Source organism: Condylura cristata, unplaced genomic scaffold, assembly GCF_000260355.1.
Source record: "Condylura cristata isolate star-nosed mole 26May11 unplaced genomic scaffold, ConCri1.0 scaffold00018, whole genome shotgun sequence".
Taxonomy (NCBI): domain Eukaryota; kingdom Metazoa; phylum Chordata; class Mammalia; order Eulipotyphla; family Talpidae; genus Condylura; species Condylura cristata.
The window spans coordinates 21,695,577-21,714,842 of record NW_004567119.1 but is presented as its reverse complement, the minus strand read 5'-3'; the positions used below and the strand labels follow the sequence as shown (position 1 = coordinate 21,714,842).

At 37.6% G+C, this 19,266-nt stretch overlaps 1 protein-coding gene across 1 annotated transcript in view; it reads left to right on the top strand.

The window, feature by feature from the left end:
• The first annotated feature begins 349 nt into the window (after nt 1-349).
• Nucleotides 350-19,266, top strand: part of PIWIL2 (piwi-like RNA-mediated gene silencing 2) — a 45,028-nt gene continuing 26,111 nt past the window's right edge. Inside the window, exons 1-9 of the mRNA XM_004685406.1 lie at nt 350-541; nt 1,617-1,704; nt 1,849-1,987; nt 2,469-2,681; nt 3,287-3,397; nt 5,635-5,752; nt 6,137-6,261; nt 7,607-7,687; nt 8,255-8,368. Coding sequence (XP_004685463.1) covers nt 350-541; nt 1,617-1,704; nt 1,849-1,987; nt 2,469-2,681; nt 3,287-3,397; nt 5,635-5,752; nt 6,137-6,261; nt 7,607-7,687; nt 8,255-8,368 — 1,181 coding nt within the window. The remainder of the gene's footprint in view (nt 542-1,616; nt 1,705-1,848; nt 1,988-2,468; nt 2,682-3,286; nt 3,398-5,634; nt 5,753-6,136; nt 6,262-7,606; nt 7,688-8,254; nt 8,369-19,266) is intronic.

Genomic DNA, 19,266 nt, shown 5'->3' with positions numbered 1-19,266 from the left:
CTAGTTGTTTGAAGATGTGCCATTCTCACTGGGGTGAGGTGGTATCTCATTGTGGTTTTAATTTGCATCTCCCTTATTATGAGTGATGTTGAACATTTTTGGCCATCTGCATTTCCTCTTTGGAGAAGTGTCTTTTTAGCTCTGCTGCCCATTTTTTGATGGGGTTGTTTATTTTTGTTGAGTTTTGTCAGTTCTCCGTATAGTAGCCATGTATTTTTAATGCTTTATGAGTTTGTCTTGAAGGAAAGGAAAACAGTTGGGAATCTCTGACCTTTATAAAATGTTGACATTTATTATTCTGGTAATTGTCCAGAAAAGGATCAACACTGGTGTCCTCTCCAGCCTGTCAATGGATCCTGTCCGACCACCCTGCAGGGGTCCTTCTCCCATGCATCCTAGTCACTGTGTCCGGATGCCAGGCTCTTGGCCACATGCTCCTAAACCTTTGGACTCAACTCTTGGCAGGGCAGGACCTGCAGGTCGAGGCTACACGTTTGGAAAGCCAGAGGAACCAAGCCCCCAGTGTGGGCCACCACAAAGGGTAAGGCCAAGTCTGGACTAGTAGCAGCATGCAGCTGATTATCCTCAGTGGAAATAATGAATTTCACAGTGCTTGGAAAATTCTGAAGCCCTCTGTGAGAACAGGGTTTTTTTTTGTTTGTTTGTTTCTTTGATAGTTGTTGCATCTTCTCAGCACAAAATTCAAATCCTGGTGTCTAAAAGAGTGCCTCATAATGAATGCTAGGTGAACCTGGATAAATGCTTTAGTCTTTTAGCTTCAATAAATGTGAATATAAATACATGCATAAAGTTTAGATTTATGTTATGTAGCCTCTTGCTCTTTTCTGAGTGTTTCTGGGTTTGATTCTGCTACTAGCAGCATCTCTGCCTGAGATGTAATAATTGTCAGGAATAATTCCTTTTGGAAGGTTCCTTACACAATCTTAAAGGAAAAAAGGGGCAATCATTGCTACCGTACCGCAGTGTATACATTTGCATGTATGTGCTCTTTTAATCTCCTAATTATGTAGTAATTTTAAGAATTGTATCTGTCTCTAATAAATACGTCTCAAAGAATAAAGAGTTAACAAATATAGGAAGAACCCAATAATCCAGTTGTGATCATTTAAAGAGTTGGCAGTGTCACATGTAATGTTTTGTAAAAGATATGGCAGTGACCTTGTATTTTTACAAGATTAATTTAGCAGTGCTAGTTGGTTTAACAGTGTTAAACTTCACTACCGCAAAACAGTGAGTTTTGTTGGAGGTTGTTTTTAAAAAACAAAACTCTTATACCCTTAAATGATTCAACTTTTTAAAAGACATATAAATCAGGATACCGTTCCTTCTTATGTCAGGTGTACAGGAAGTAAACTAAAAAAATAGAAAAGTAAATTCTGTTCCATTACATTTTCTTGTATAGTATATGAAATCATGGGCTATATTTAGGGTTGTTATATGTATTTCATTTTTATGAAATATCTTTATCTTTTATTCTTACAGTACTGAGAGGGAGTAGAGGATTTTTATTATTTACTAAGACTTTTGGAGAGCCATCAGTATTTCTGAGATTTTAAGCTACCTCTTAGGATAATTTTGTTCTTTGACTTCCATAGGAACCTGTGGGTTTGGTATCCATGTTCCGAGGACTGGGCCTTGAAACTGTGTCCCGGGCCCCTGTGAAAAAGGAAATGCATCCTGTAGGTATGTGGAAAACAAACTTGGACAAAGTATAGTGCTATGTGTGATTGCGTTGTTCTTAAATTCACACAGTTTATCTTTAGAAAAATAACCACCTTACAACGTGTTCATCTCACAGTGATAGCTGGGGTTTGGCCTTCCATTCAGGTAGAGGCATTTTAGGTCGAGGCTTGTCTACCAGTTTGGTGTACAAGGACAAAGAAGAACCCCGTCCCACTTTTCTGGATCCTTCAGTGTTGGCAGCTGGGGATAGCAAGATGGCAGAGACTTCCGTTGGTTGGAATCGGTGGGTAAAGTTCTCTTCTCAGGTAACCCTCAAATTCAGGTGTAATATCTTTGTAAGAAAAACTCTTAAAAAAGAGTTGCATTATCTCACAAACAGTGCATGGTTTTATATTAAAGAATGGTATTTTCCAAGAGTACTCAGCAGCCACTGAGCCCATCAGTCACTGGGGAAGGGTAAGTTGTTCTCCTCTGGGTAGTCCACAGCTTGACTTGCCCCGCTAGGAAGGTAACCCTGATTGTAGAGGTTCCTTAACCTGGGCAACTCAGACCTCCACCCCAGTTCTGATATGAAAGTCAGTTCTGAGAGTCACTATTGATAGCAGTTGGTGAGTGAGTCACGTAGACATGTTGGCTTTGGGCCCCACGCGTGTGCTTTGTGTCCCTTTTGCTGACTCCTACAGGAAGAGAATGTAGACTTGTGGGGAGTAATTTAGATGGAGCATAGGGAGTAGTGTGCGTTGCCTCTCTTTTCAACATTTCAGAATGCTTGGGAGAGGGAATTCAAATGCATCTTTATTACCATTGGGAAGAGCAGCTGGTGGTATGGGCAGAGGAGTGTACAAGGCTCCTGGGGCGCTAGGCGTGGCTGCTCGTGATCCTGCCCAACTGTCATCACCCCCACCTGCGCCCCCATCCTCGGTGAACTTGGTGAATTGCTCTCCACTTGGAATTGGAACTGTAGAACACAAAGAAAAGTAAGTTAAGAATGCTGTCTTCGCTGCTTGGTAATGTGGGAGGGGTCTTCACCTAGGACTGTAAATGCAATGTCCACTGTTTCTGAAGTCCTGGTGGGTGGTAAGTAGGTACTATAGGGTGATTTGGTTTTTGTTTTTTTTTTTTCCATTGGGGAAAATGATGAAGGTAGAAAGTATGTACTAGAGAGTGGACTCAAAACTTCTCATTTACTTCCCAGTTCAGACTTAGAGATTCTTTGTCCTGTTGAATATAAGGAGATCACTGACGACAAAAATTCCAATGGGTAATTTTTGGCTATAGAACTGAGTCTTGTGTTCTTAGACAGCTGACCTAATTAATCCTCATGATATTATTAGGACAAGTAGGGTGACCTTGTATCGAATTAGAGGTTGTTAAGAATTTGTCTTTTACCCCTCACAAATTGTTTTTGTATGTCTTGATTCTTGGTTTGTCTCTATTAGGCAACCTTGGTGAAAAATTACTTCCCCAATGTTTTTAAAATTTTCTGCCTCCTCCCCCTTTATTTATTTTTTTTTTTCCTAGAGTGGTCGGGTTTTGTTTTCAGTATATGTGTGCGCTTTTGTTTTTTGCTTTTATTTTCCAGAGAGATCTTTGTGAAACAAGGATCAAAAGGAACCCCTCAATCTTTGGGGTTAAATCTTATCAAAATACAGTGCCATAATGAAGCAGTTTACCAATACCATGTGACTTTCAGGTATATACAACTGTTTTTAATCTGTGTTCACTTAGGAGCAGTAATGAAATAGTTCCCCTGGAATACTGAATATTTTTCTCTTTAAGTCCTGATGGATTTTCCCCATAATAACTCAGATCCTTGCAATAAATTTATTTATAATTTGTATAACCATTTCATTTTTTAACTTAATAGGTAGAGGTTTATGCATGAAGTTAGAGGTGGGTTTACTAAGAAGCTAATAAAGTTTAAGTTCAGGGCCTTTTACTTAGGTAATACCATTTTATTTTCATGACCTTTTAACTTATTTTGTATATGTAATTTTGTATTCTCTTCTTAAAGACAACCTCCTCTTCCCCAATGGGATAAGATTCACACTCCTCTATATCTGGGTCTTTTCAAACATGAGAAGACCCTACATTTCATGATTCTTTATTGATAGTCTATATTTAAAAATGAGAAAATAACTAGGACTTACTGTAGTTTTCTTTAAATTAAGAATTCATGTTAGTTGGTGTTCTCTCAAAATCTCAGGAGAGTCATTAGCTGAAGGTTATTAGAATTGTGAAAATGAACGTTTTGGAATATATGCGAAGAAAATAAATAGGAAGATGGAAGACTGAACTTTTGAAGGACGGTTACAACCTGGTACAAGAGAAGGAAGTGGAGTGTCAGAAAGGAGAATGGAAATGGGGAAAATACCCTGGAGACAGCTTATAAAGAGCATGGGAACAATCCATTTGAATAAGGAGTCAGTGGTTGACTTGGGCAACAGGAAAAAGATTGAATTTGCTTTGTAGGGTACTTGGGTGATTTTGAAGCTTTATTAGAGTTAGAGAAAAAAACTAGATTCAAAGAACAAGGGACAATCTAGGCCATGAAAATTAGCCAATGAACTAGCCACTCATTTTAAAACTATAAGAAGAATGAGAAGTGGAATGCTATCAAAAGGGTAGCAGGATTGCTTAGAGGTTCTCAGCAGGTATAAAAGCAAAGTTGAGCACATATGATTGGTGAAAAGAAGGAGCCAGAAAAAAGGTGAATTGAAACCCCAATTGGGGAGAAGTGGAAATGAGCCTGTCTTGGGACCTAAGGGAGAAAATGAGCTTTAACTAGAGTCTAGAACCCTTTCTGAGGAAATGAACTGACAAATGTTAATGAAACAGAAACAAGTGTGTGAGTCCCTACACCCTGGAGCTCTCTATCCCACCCACAGATCTTTGCCCTGAAGATGCTTTGTGAAAGACCTGGATTCTGTAAATTTCAAGGTTGTAGTTCTAGACCTTGGAAACCACAATGTGAAGAGGATGCCAGGTCATGAGACAATACCAAGAGAGGATGTATTACCCCAGCCCAGTTATCCTGTAGCTTCATCATATGACAGGAAAGGGCTCTAGAAAGTCTAGAAAGACAAGCTTACATACTGTGTTCAGGGCATAATGCCATGTATATATTTATGAGTTTTTTGAGGACATTTAAAAATGAGGTTAGTGTGAGTGTTTTGGTTTGGGGACAGCTGTATTGGATTACCACTTCATCTTTTTTTAACCTTTGAATGTATTTGGCCCTTTTTTAGCTTTAGATTTGTTTAAACTTTGCAGGTTTCGAAAGAACAAGATTGTGTCTTGTGTGATATAATGGGACAGTCATTGTACAAAGCAAGTATTTCAGAGCTCTCAGATTTGTGATAGAAAGTCAAAAAAAGGTTGAAATTGCCATGAATGGTCAGGGCAAAGAAAATTTTTTTAATGTTTATAAAAATAAGTGTGTGTCTGCAGACTCTAGATCAGAAATTGGCAAACTACAGCTGGAAAACTACAGATCAAATCTGGCTCATTACCTACTCTGTAATAGTTTTGCAAGAACTTACTTGTTGGTTTGCCTATCTATGGTAGTTTGGTGCTGTATCAGCAGTTGAGTAGTTTCAGCAGAGACATTATGACCCATAAAGCCTGAAATACTTGCTGTCTGACTCTTTACAGAAAAAAATTTTATGATCCTTTTGTCTCAAATCTTGATGACGGTATGCTGACATTAAGGCAATTGTCTCTGAGTGGTAGAATTATGAGCTTTTCTTTTCTCTGAGCAAATATATAGGTGGTTCATTCTTTTTTTAGTCAGGTGTATCTGAATTTTAATATGGCCACTAGATGGAGCAATAGTTACAATTGACTTGTGCCAAGCAGACCTATTGGAGTTGCAGAAAAGACTGCTGTTTCAATCAGATTGACATAAAACCTTACTCTATTATTTTCCAGCCCCAATGTGGAGTGCAAAAGCATGAGGTTTGGCATGTTGAAGGACCATCAGACTGTCACTGGAAATGTCACTGCTTTTGATGGATCCATTTTGTATCTTCCTATTAAGCTTCAACAAGTGAGACCAAATAGGAAATGTATTTTGGGGTGAAACCTAAGAATTTTCTGGTGGGAAGTCATACGTTTATGAAATATTTTAGTTGCATTTTTCTGTTCTTAGAGGTAAGACAGATTTCTCCATAACAGAAATGATAAACTTTTACTGAAATCCCTTCTCACACAAAAGGGTTGCTTGGAAGCCTTTGACCTCAGTGATAAAGAATGATTTAAAATTTCAAGTTCAAGAGATTGACTGCTGATTCTCCATTGGGTTTCTCTTACCAGGTCCTTTCTTAAATCTTATCTTGCTATGATTTTGCCCAATGTGGGCAGTAAAGAGAGCATAGTTGGAATTGATTAGGGCTTGTAGGTATTTTTTTACTTACATGTATTTATTTATTAGGTTCTTGAGTTAAAAAGTCAAAGGAAAACTGACGGTGCCGAGATCAGCATTAAGATTCAGTTGACAAAGACCCTGGAGCCCTGTTCTGACCTGTGCATTCCCTTCTACAATGTTGTCTTCCGCAGGTGAGAAAATAGCTGAAGTCTTTCTTTCTTACTTTGGTCTTGTATGATGCTCTTCAAGAAGCTCTGAAGATAGTACACTACAATGTGCATGTAGATCAGTTTGGAAACAGTTAATAAAGGATGACAGTGAGGCTAAGTTACTCAAAAGTTATTTCACGTAATTGGTTAAATTTAGGTGTAGGACATAGATTTGGAGGTAGCTAGGTAGGGGAATGAGTCCCTTTGGATTCATACAGAAACTTTGAAAACAGAAGTATATAGTGCATAATTAGTGGTGTAAGTTCCCAGGGCCATTTAAGAAGTGGTGTGCAAAAATTTTAGCTGAAAATGTGCTTTTTTTTTTTTTTTAAAGATTCATTTATTTATGCATACAGAACTGGGGTACAAGCCAGAGGTGCAGGGGCAGTGAGAGGATTCACCAGAGACAGAGTGGGGAACAGAACAGGCTGGCTGAGGGGAGCAGTGGGCGGGTCAGGAGAGGTCTGCCGCGCCATGTGGATCACTTCCAGGACAGGTGATCGAACTCATGCTGAAGTGGCTTTAGCTTCTTAGTGCTGTTCTTGAACCTGCTGTGCTTTAACCTGCTGTGGCACCAGGGATGGCCCTGAAAGTGTGTTTTTACCAGTCTCTCATATTTTTGGATTTCAGACAGCTCAATTTAAAGATTTATTTATTTATGCATATAAGAACTGGGGTACAGTCCAGAGGTGCAGGAGTGAGAGGATTCACCAGAGACAGAGTGGGGAGCAGAACAGGCAGATTGAAATACACTGCTGAGGGGAGCATTGGCAAGAAAGGAAAGGTCTGCTATGCCATGTGGATCACCTCTTTGGCTGGGGATAGCTTCATACTGCTGTGCTTTAACCCCTTGTGCCACCAGGGAGGCCCAGCTCATAATTTTTAAACCTCTTTTAAGATGCCCTAATTTTTGTAAAATTTATTTTCAAATTACCACTTTTTAATGAAAAACAAAACCTAATTTTCATTGAATTCCTCAAGTGCCAGAAACAAATATATCTTACTCTGCTAAACTGATATTCACAAACTTAGAAGTGGATTCTTGCATTCTTTTTAGTTAATGGTAAAAATAATGTAAAGTGAGCCTGGAAAATGAACTAGATTTTTGGTTACCAATTAAGTAGGAAAAACTGCAGTTGTTGAAAGTACCCCAGGATGAATGCTTTGGTGGATTTTATTTTTTTGTCAAGAGTTTTCAGCATAAATCTATATTATATTATGCAAAGAACAACACCAACATTTGTAACTATATCACCAAAGGAAAATGTCACTAGAACTTATTTAAAATAATTTTTTTTTATACTGGAAATCATGCTCTTTATTTTAGGGTAATGAAACTTTTAGATATGAAGCTGGTGGGGAGAAACTTCTATGACCCTACGAGTGCCATGGTACTACAGCAACACAGGTCAGTGTTGTTTTTCTCCTCCCTACTTTTGAATGTTCTAGAAATAATTTTTTCGTTGCAATCATCTTATTTAGGGAAAAAGTTGCAGTAGTGCTTTATTTTAAAAAAAAGTTTTATTTATGCATATAAGAACTGGGATATAGGCCAGAGTTGCAGGGGGTGAGAAGATTCATCAGAGACAGAGTGGGGAGCAGAACAGGCAGATTGACTGAAATACTGCTGAGGGGAGCAATGGGTGGGACAGGAGAGGTCTGCTGTGCCACCTGGGTCACCTCCCTGGCTGAGGATTGAACTCTTGCCATAGTGGCTTCACAGTGCTGTGGTTTAACCTGTTGTACCACCAGGGAGGGCCCTTGCAGTAGTATTTTAAGATAGTGACTGCAGTTAAATGTCATAGTTTAGCATTTCAGTAAGTTCACAATGATCTTGATTTTTGTTTTCTGGCACTTCCTCATTGTTGTGTCTCACTGAGATGGGGAGTATCTGCAAAAATGTGTTATTTCAAGAGGGCATAGACATGCTGAGATTCTTTCAGAAGCCTAAGGTAAAGCCCACTTATCTCTTCAGATTGCAGATCTGGCCAGGCTATGCAGCCAGCATCCGGAGGACAGATGGAGGTCTTTTCCTGCTAGCTGATGTCTCCCATAAGGTCATTCGGAATGATTCTGTGCTGGATGTCATGTGAGTGAATGGTGCCATCTACCTTTAACAAGCTAGCAAATTTCTGAAAACTTGGTAGTAGCCCTTAATGAATGCTGTTTTGTTTGAATTTTTGATTGTAGAACAGATTAAGTATACTGAATGGATATGGTGTTTCTTAGGTCCTACCAAGATAGGCATCTGAACAGAGATTGTATTACACTTTGACTGGGGAGGAATTGTATTTAAATCTCTGAGTAAGAGTCTTGGATTAATGTATATGCATCTTGAGTTTTTGCTTAAGTGTGTTTCCATAGTAAATATTTACTGTAGTAAATGTATAGCATTGGTAACGGTTGCATAAAACCCCATTTTCTGCTAGGATTTTATGCATCTCTCATTCTTAGGCTTTGTATTTAGGAGTGGAATTAATGAAAGTACTGAGCATATTAAAGACTTTAAAAAATATTTAGTATAAAATATTTAAATATGTTGACATATTATTCTCTGGAAGACCTACTGAGTCTATTTTCCCTCCAGCTATATACAACTACTGGATGTATTCAGTCTTATAAATCTGCTTATCTGATAAATTCATTCATTCGGTATATATTTGTTGTACTCCAGTTGTGTGTCAGTCTTGGTACATATCAGTTAACAAAGATCCCTCTGCCCATGGAGTTTACTTTGTTGTCAAATGAGATAATAAATAAAAACATGATAACTAATTTGTACAGTATGCTAGAAATAAGAGCTGTGAAAAAAAAGACAACGTAGAACACAGGCTAGGAGAAATCATCAGTACTATGGTGGGGTGAGGATGGAGAACTGTAATTTGGCGTTTGCCAGGTGAAGGGAATTCCTGAGCTAAAGGGACAGGACATTTGGGGTAGAGGCCTTAAGATGGATGTATGTGTGGTTCTTCCAAAGAGCAGCAGGGAAGCAGGGGTGGCTAGAGCAGAGTGAATGAGCAGTGGAAGGATGGAGAAGATGGAGGAGCCAAGGATATAGGGGGGTTTTTAAGATTCTTGTAAGAATTTTAGCTTTCCCACTGACTAAAATGCAGGACCTGTAGCTGCAGGCAGATATGGTAGACTGGAGTTGTAAAAGGATATTTCCATTGTTGTGTGGAAAATAGATGGTAGGATGGGAGGCTATTAAAGTAATCCACTGGAGAGAACAGAGCAGTAGAGGTGGTGAGATTGTTTGGATTGTAATTCTGACCCAATGTGTCTGAGACAGGTTTAGGGATAGCTTCACCTTTTTGAGTGAATTTCTAATTAATTCTGTCTTAGATGATGGGCCATGTCTCTTCTGACACTTAGTATACCCAGCCTAGTTTATTTCTAGCATGTAGTAAGTATTCACAAATATTTATTAAATAAAATAGATGCCTTCATTTTCTTTCTGGCTTATTTCACTAAGCATGATCTTTTCCAGTTCAATGTCTCCACAAATGACGTGATATTATCTTTTTCGATTGAGGAGTAATATTCCATTGTGTATATGTACTACGTCTTCTTGATCTAGTCATCTATTTTTGAGCATCTGGGTTGATTCCACATCTTCCCTATTGTAAATAGGGCAGCAGTAAACATAGGGGTGCTGGTTCCTTGTGAATTACTGTTTTTTGTCCTTTGGGTAGAGGGCACATGGGTGAGGTGGTGGTGGAAAGTCCACAGGGATTACAACTGAAATGAAAAAATGTACAAAATGAAGAGTAATGTAAGAAAAGTATAAAATAAAAACATAGATGCCTTCAAATTCACCATTCTTCTAAAGATTTATTTGTTTATGCATATAAGAACTGGGATACAAGACAGAGGTGTTGGGGTAGGGGGCCAGTTTGAGAGATTCACCTGAGAGAGTGGAAAGCAAAGCAAGCAGATCCACTGAAATACACTGCTGAGGGTAGCAGAGGGTGAGACAGGGGAGGGCTGCTGCGCCATGTGGGTCAGCTCCCTGGCTGGCTGGCCAAGGGGACAAAGTCGTGCTGCAGTGGATGCCAGTAGCTTGATAGCACTATTCTTAACCACCCTATACCATCAGAGAGGCCCCAGACTCATTCTTTCTTTCTTTATGGTTTCTGCTTTTGCTTTTCCGCTTGGAAATTTTTCCTTATTTGATGTTAATATGGTTCTTTCCAGTGTTTTCAACTTTCTGGAATACCTTGGTGTATTGTGGCATCAACATGTGTTGGTACTATTACACAACTTCCAGAAAAACTTCTCTGTTTAAATCACTACCACCACTGTGTCATATGCTTAAATACTTTATTTCTGAATATTTCATTTAGAAATAAGAATTTCATTCATTTTTTTATTTGACCCACTGATTAAAACCATTGTAAAGTTGTAATTGTTGAGGTTATTAGGGTTTTGACAGTTGTCCAGGTGTGGAATTCACTGGGATTCTTAGATCTATACATTAGGGGTTTTCATTAAATTTGGGACATTTTAGGCCTCTTTATTTTAATATTTGTTTTTCCTGTCCTCCTCCTGGAACACTCATTACCTTTATGTTGAAAGCAGGACTTTGAGACTTTTCATTTGACTTTTTTTCTTTGTCTTCTTGGATTAAATACTTTTTATTATTCTATCTTTATATCACTGGTTATTTATTCTTCTATTTCAAATTTACTGGTAAGCTCCTCTTAGCTCTTTCATTTCAATGAGTATGCTTTCCAATTCTGAAGTTTCCTTTGCTTTGCTTTTTAATTTCAGCTTGTCTGTTGAGAGTCCCTCTTTGCTGACTCATGGTCATATTTTCCTGAACATATTTATGGTTGCTGCTTTGAATTCTTTATCTGCAAAGTCTAGCATCTGAATCCTCTCAAAATAAGTTTGTGTTTCTTGTTTTATTATTATTATTATTGGTCACATGTTTCTTTGCATATGTAATAATTTACAATTGAAACATCATTTCAGATAATATATAGTAGCAAATCTGGGGGGGGGTGTTTTGTTTTAAATTAGTCCATATTTAAACTGTGCAGCTGCTGTTCTCAGTTTTTCTTATTTTCACATTTTAGCCTAGGATCCCAAGAATTGCACCTTTGTGTATATAGCAGGCAGCGATTTGGGTTGAAGTTGTATACCTTATAAGCTTAGCTCATAGGTGTCCATCCTCTACTGATGAATCTGTTATGGGTTGAAGGACACATCCACAATACAGGTAGCTCTCATGTCTGTCCTGACTTTCACTTTAGGCCGTCTCTCGGTGTAAGTTTTCCAGTTAGCTAACAACTGATGAGCTTATTTTAAGCCCTTCTATGATATTCTTATTTCTGGACTCTAACCATTAAATCAGTTAAATCTTCTGCTTGCCTCAACCTGGATTACAACTGTGGGCTTGCAAAAGTTTGGTTTTCCTGAAAGGGTTTGGTTCCTATTGCCACTTACAACTGATTTGTCATCCCCCACCCCCACCCCTGTGGCCAGACTGATTTCCCACTTTGGCAGGGAAAAACTACCTTCTCGATGACAGAAAGGTCTACATCACACCAAGCAAGAAGGTAACAGACTCCTGCTGTTCTCACCAGAAACTTGAAAAGTTGGTTAAGTATGAATGCTCTTAATTTGTTGTTTGCTTTTGGTCCACTTCAAGTATCCTGAAATGGTTGTTTTTAACAATTTTGTTCAGTATTATGCTTTATTTTTACAGGGAGAAATCTCTGACATCTTACACTGCCGAAGCCAAAAGTCCTTACATTTTGTTTTTAATTTAAAATTTTGGTTTTGGTCATGTTTGAGTTGCACTGGGTTCAGACGGCTCTAATGCTGTTTCTGATGGTCGCGCCTCCATCACCTCCAGCGGCCTGAGCAGTGAAGATTGAGGCAGCTCCTCCATGGCCTGTTGGACCAGTTCTTGGCTGAGCCATTTTCTTGTTGGCCAAAAGCCTGGCTTAGAGGCCAGTTCATCTTGGTGGTGTGGGGGGGTTGGGGATAGCTCATGCTTACAGATAGGTCAGCAGTGGAGAGTGGCCAGAAACAAGCAGCTACAGCAGGAAGATTGTAGTGAACCAGGTACCTCAGTGGAGCAGAGCAGAATAGCTGCCAGCAGTATTTCTAACAACAGTTAGATGTTTGGAGATATTAATATAATCATCTAAAGGCAAGGAGATCTAAGCAGGAAAGATTGATTAATTTAGAAACGGTGCCTCCTCAGCTATAGTCTTTACGTTTTGCCCTTCCTAAATGTGGCAACCTCTGCTTGTGTTGTGTGTTTGGCAGCACCTTGCTAATGGTGAACTTCTCTGGCAAAGATTGTATAAGTCCACTTGGGGTCACTGTTCCATATACAGTAAGAACTCACTCTAGGATTTTGTTTAAGCAATTTGTATGTGCAGGTGAATGAAGGCAGTCTCACCTTTAATACTAATCTAAGTGAGGGCATGGAGTGCTTTGTGTCTAAAGGTATCCTGGCTGACTCAACAGGAAAAGCAAAGTTTGTCTTCTGTACAAGAACACTAAATTGGAAAAAACTGAGAATCTATCTTGCTGAAAGGAGAGTTGTCTTGGATGACCTTACAACACTGCATAATTTTAGAAATCGGTCTTCATCCAGTGCACTGAAAGAATTTTTTCACTATATCCATGCCCCTGAAGAGCATGGGGAGTGTCGCTGAAACTCGTACAACGTTCTCACACAGCTTCCTGATTTAATGCCTGAACTTGAACTTAGTCCTGAGGCTCTCTGTGTTCTGTTCTACAATGGCTCTGTCTACTGGCTTCACTGGTCCTTGTGAAGAATAAAATGTCAAAAAGGGAGTTTATTTGAAATACTTACTGTGCTGTCCAAAACATCAGTGAAGATATTGCAGGACATCTTTATTGGCCATGTCACTGCATAAAAACACCATTGCTAGCACTTCAACTTTTATCTTCAAACTAAAGCTACCCAGGGACTTACTTAGCGGAAATGGGGATTTATAGTACTCCTGGTTATCCTCGCCTCTCTGTACAATCCAACTTGAGTGTATGACCTTTTTAACCCACTACTTTCTTAATAATTTCCTTGGGGAGCAAAATAATTTTCCATATTTTTTCTTAATTTTGCTCTTCATGTTTTGCCCAAAGCAGAGTCGTTGTCTCAAACAGCCATTTAAGAATATTAAACAGATAGTGTACTGTGAAGCATAAGATTTTTCTGAAAAATTTTTTTAAAATGTAATGTGTACATTTTTAAAGCAACTTATAGTCATGGTTATTTTATTTTAATGATTTTAACTGAAGCCTTTCCTTTTTTACTTAAAAAATAATTGTTTTTGAGATATAACTAATATAAAATTCATCATTTTTTAAAGTATATATTTCACTGGTTTTTAGTATACACACAAACCAATGTTTATAACTTATGATGAAAACTAGGCAAGATCACTTCTAATTCCAGAATATTTTCATCACCCCAAAAAGAAATCCATTACTTGTTACTCCATCTTACAGTTGAAATGCAGATTTTTCAGAGCTGTCAGGTTTGGATTCTTTTTCATTACCTTGCCAACTGGGTTTTGTTCTGTGATTGAATCTAACTTTTTCTACAGCTTAGTTATGTCCTTAATAGTTCTCTTCTGTAAATTATTTATATCTTATCTCTTGGACTTGTTGTCTGTGTCTGGTATTCTTAATTTTTATTGTACTCATCTCTTTGTTAATTTCCTTAAGTACTGAAATGATTTCTTCTTCTTTTTTTAATGATATAATAGTTCTGAAATGATTTTTTTTTAAAGATTTATTTATTTGTGCATACAGAACTGGGGTACAGGCCAGAGGCTCAGGGGGGGGGAGAGACTTCACCAGAGACAGAGTGGGGTACAGAACAGGCAGATTGACGAAGTACACTGCGGAGGGGAGCAGCGGGCGGGTCAGGAGAGGTCTGCCACTCCATGTGGTCACCTCTGGGGCAGGCGGGGATCAAACTCATGTGGAAGTGGCTTTAGCTTCTCAGTGCTGTGCTGTAACCTGCTGCGCCACCCAGGGAGGGCCTGAAACGATTTTTTAAACATGCCTCATACGTCATGATTTTCTTCCAGACCGAGGTTTGCAGCCTCTGGTTGTTTCAGACCAAATGAATTTTCTGTAATTTACTTATTTTTCAGTTATTATTTATTTTTCTTTAAAAAAAAAAAACTTCTCTGAAATGATTGCTCTTTAATATATTCAGTAGTCTTTTGAATATCTTTAAGAATATGAGATTTATGGTATTTTCTAATCTACACTCTTTTCTAGAATTAGATGGTCTAGTGTTAGGTTTATTTTCCCTCTCTTGCCCTAGAATGTTTGTATTTATGTTTTCATTATCATTATGTGGGGATTTTTTTTTATTTGAAAAAGGTTATGAAAAATTTTTAAATTTGTTGAATAGTGTAATCAACCCCTCATTCCCACTTTATAGATTTCAATAATTGTCAACTCCTGAATAACCTGTTTCATATATTCTTCTGTCATTTATCCCCCCTGAGATGGAATTATTTTGAAACTTACCCTGCCTATCTTACTTCTTTCCAAAATGCTTCATTGTATATAACCCTTAAATTGACTCTCCTTTTTAAACAGAACCATAATGACATTACTATACTTAAGTTTTAATTCTTTATGGTCTTTATTACTTTGATAGAACCACAGGTTTCCTATATCAGACTCTCTTCACAAATCGGAATAAGGCTTGACAGATTTTTTTTTTTTTGAGATCTAAAAAGACATGTATGAAAGTTGTCTTTTGTTCTAAGAATCTCACGTTTTTATTACCATGGAGAAATATCCAAAATTTATTAAAGTAAAAAATAAGTCGTTAAACAGTGTATGTGGCATAATTACACATTTGAAAACATCACTAGTGTTCACAAATTTCAGAAAAGCTGGGAAAAGTAGGTCTGTCAGGAATGGACTGCAAGTAATGTTTAGCTTCTTTGTTTTATAATTGTATTTTTATTTTACAATGAACATGTGACACTTTTTTTAACAATTTATTTTATTTTTTGTCTTTTTTAAAAATTTTATAAGTTTATTTTTACATCATTTTGTACTTCTTTTTTTTTTTCCATCTCAATTGTAATCCCTCTGGGTTTCCCATCTCCAAGTCGAATATGTGACACTTTTTAAATGAAGCCAAAGGGAAAGAAAACAGTAATCCGGTAAGAAAATGGGCAAGCAGTATGAACAGACAGTTCCCCAAAAGTTAATTCAGAAGATAATTAAGTATATGAAAAGACATTCAATATCATTAGCCATTAGGGAACTGCAAGTTAAAACTACACTGAGATACCAAGAGATACTTACTAGAATTCCTAAAACAAGGAATAATAAAAATACCAAGTGCTGGTAAGAATACAGAGAAGCTGTTCTTCATCTATGTGGTTGGAAATGTAAAATACTTCAGCCATACCAGGGAATTCTTTAGTAGCTTCTTAGGAAACTAAGCATCTACTTTCCATATGATCCCAGTTAACACTTTTAGGCTTTTTTTTTTTTTTTCCCAGAGAAGTAAAAATATTTGTTCACACAAAAACTGGCATGTAAATGTTCTAGTATTTTTATTTATAATCGCAAAAAAATAGAATGTCCTTCAGGAGCTAAATGATTGAACAAACTCAAGCACATTCATGCATTGGCTTAGTCCTCAGCCATAGGAAGGAATAAGTTCCTGATGCAGCAACCTGGATGGCTCTCAGGGGTATTGTGACTGGTGAAAAATGGCAGTCTCAAAAGATTGCATCATAAAGTTCCATATATAGAATATTTTCAAGCCAAAACCACTGTAGAGATAGAAAACAAATTAGTGGTTGCCAGGAGACAGGGAAGGGGAGCAGTGTGATTGATGAGGCAGCATGAAATGGTCTTTGTGGTGATCTGCAACAGTTATGTGACTGGCTGTGGTGGTAACTGTGAGGTAAATGGCATAGGATAACACCTACATTCAGAGTCTGTACAAAATGGTAAACCTGAGGCAAGCCTGTAGTCTAGTTAACAATATCACACCAATGGACTTTCATGAGTCTGTGAAATATCCTGACATTTTCCTCTGATTGAATAATTATCCGAATAGTGTTTAATTTAGTTTTCTGTTATAATGTCGTCATAATTTTAATACCTAAAATTATTGGCAATAAAACCAGTGCAGATCTGAGTTAAAAACGTTATTTTATAAGTTACAGATACTTACTTCGGTCAGTTTTGAAAAAAAAAGTTTTGTATGATGTCTCTTTAAATTTTAAAAATGTGTACCTTAAAATATTTTTTGTTATTACAACTGAGATGGAAAAAGGCACAAAATGATGTAAAAATAAACTATTATATTATTTTTTAAAAATTACAAAAAACATCTTTTTGTTAATTTAAAAATTCTGTTCTTATGGCATAAGATTTTTTTTTTTTTTAAGATTTGTGTATGCATACAAGAAGTGGGATGTAGGCCAAAGGTTATAGGGGAGTGAGAGGATTCACCAGAAGGAGTGAGGGGCAGAACAGGCAGATCTGCTGAAATACACTGCAAAGGAGAGCAATGGGCAAGATAGAAGAGGTCTGCTGTGCCATGTGGGTCAGCTCCCTAGCAGGCTGGGTATCGAACTAATGCTGCAGTGGCTGACGATAGCTTAATAGCACTGTGTGTTTAACCTTTGTGCCATCTCATAGCATAAAATTCACCATTATGACCTTTTTTTTTTTTTTTTTTCATTTCGACCATTTTTAAGTGTAGTACGGGGTTCGGGGCATTAAGTGTTGTGCTGCAGCCATCTCCACATCTGTCTCCATAACTTTTCATAATCCCAAACAGAAACATTATACTACAATACTCCCAGGGATGTTTGCTTTGGAATTGTTCTCATTTCAGAAGTTATCTGTGTATTTACTATAGAAATGTTTGAAAATGCAAAGAAGTCCAAAGACTGAAATAAGGTACTCATGATCTCGCCACCCAGAGAAAGGCATTATTGACATTTGGTTTAGCTTTGTCTTTTGGCATTCTTTCAGTGAAAAATACATGACATGTTTAAATAAATAATCTTTTGCCAAAACTCCACTTATGTTGTTAGAAGTCAAAGTGAAAAAACAGGTGCCATTAAAATTATTTTTGGCTACTCTCCAGTTTTGCATATTAGGGTTATAAAGTAGAAACTTACTCTTTATCACAGACAATCCTCAGTCCATTTTTTAGCTTTTTTCCTGGACTATGCCTTCTTCCCCTGCCTCCCTTTTCTGATACAAAAGACAATAATTAGAGGATGAGTCTTTGGTGAGAGTTTAACGTTCTCCTAAAGGTTCTGAAAATAAATTATAACTTGAAAGTTATTTAAATGTGGATTCTATACTAGTGATTTCTTTTCACTTCAGTTCAGTAACATGAATTATGATACACACATATAAAAAGATAACTCACAATAATTACATAAGCTGTCTTTATAGCCATATCTCCACTCTATTCAAACTAGCGGGTAGAATAAAACCATTTATTTATGTGGGTCTTGTTACTCCAAGTCTACTAACCACTTATTTAACCTCAGACACACCCATACACTTACTGCGTTTGTTATGTATTAAGTTCTAATGATCATTATGATATTTTCAAACAATTCTATGTATTATTTGTGCTATGTACAATTCTGAATTCTCCACATACATAGTATCATTGAGTTTTCTCAACAACACAGTGAATTAGTTGCTTTTCTGAACTCCCTTTCACATGAGGAAAGTGAGGCACAAAGAAGCTAATTATTTTGCTCAAAAATCTGGCAAGCTAGTAAGTGGCTGAGCCAGGTTTGATTGTAGCCATTATAGCTTGAGGGTTTATAGTCAGTGTCGAACTGTTTGAAGTCTCTGACAGGCTTTCATCACTTCCAGAGTCTGTCTTAAGGCAGGTTCTGCAGGATACTAGTAGCCCAAAGTAATAATGCAGTAAGGTAAAAGTTTAAAGGGTGGGAGTCATCTGAGGTGAAATAAATTGGAGGTGAATAAAGCTAAGTGTGTTTCTCTTTCAGCAGCCAAGTGAGGTAATACATATTGAGAGTCTCTAAGAAGAGGTTATAATGTGCAGAATGAACTCCCCCTTTTTGATTCTAGAACATTTTCCACTCCCTTATGACCTCTCAAAAGGCCAGTGTCCCTGAGGAATATATTCCCTGTCCCACAAGGAAAAGTCCAAGCTAATCTTTGACATAGGACAATTCTTTTTGGTTCTTTCCTGTCTTCAGCCTAAGTCAGCCATCTTTTGCCCCTCTTTCACTCCTCTCCAGTCTCAGATCACTGATGGTCCCCTATGTAGGGCTACTGCTGCCTGGCATGTCCCTCATTCCCCTCTCTGGCTTTTCTGCCTGGCAGATTGCTCCTTCGGTATCAGGTGGTGTCTGTAGAATTTCCTTGACTTCCTGGGCATATTCAGATATACTTTTGAGAGTTTACTGGACATACTGTCATGTTTATAGCCTGTTACAGAAGGTACCTAGAGAGTATATCTGCATCTTTAGCATTTTTTTTTTAAGCTTATATTTTGGTGTAGACCAGAGGTATGGGGGTAGGGTGAGAGGATTCACCAGAGACAGAGTGGGGAGCAGAAAATGTGGATTTACTGAAATACACTGCTAAGGGAGCAGCAGGTGAGACAGGAGATATCTGCTATGCCATGTGGGTCAGTTCACTGGTTGGGGTAAAACTCAGGCTTTTACAGTGATAGCACTGAATCTTAACCAGGGAGGCTTCTTTCACATCTTAACCAGTGCTGTCTTCTGATAGATACTCATAAAAGGCAAATATAGTAGTTTAAAGAATACTTTATTATCCCTTTTTAGATGATATATTTATGATAATAACAAAATCATTACTTGATGATTAAAATACCTTAAGGAATGCAGTGAAAATCATGTTTTTAACATGATTTTCATCTTTGTACTTTTTTTTTCATGATGTTAAAGAGAGATGGAGTCTGTCTTTGAAAGAAACAGTGGGAGC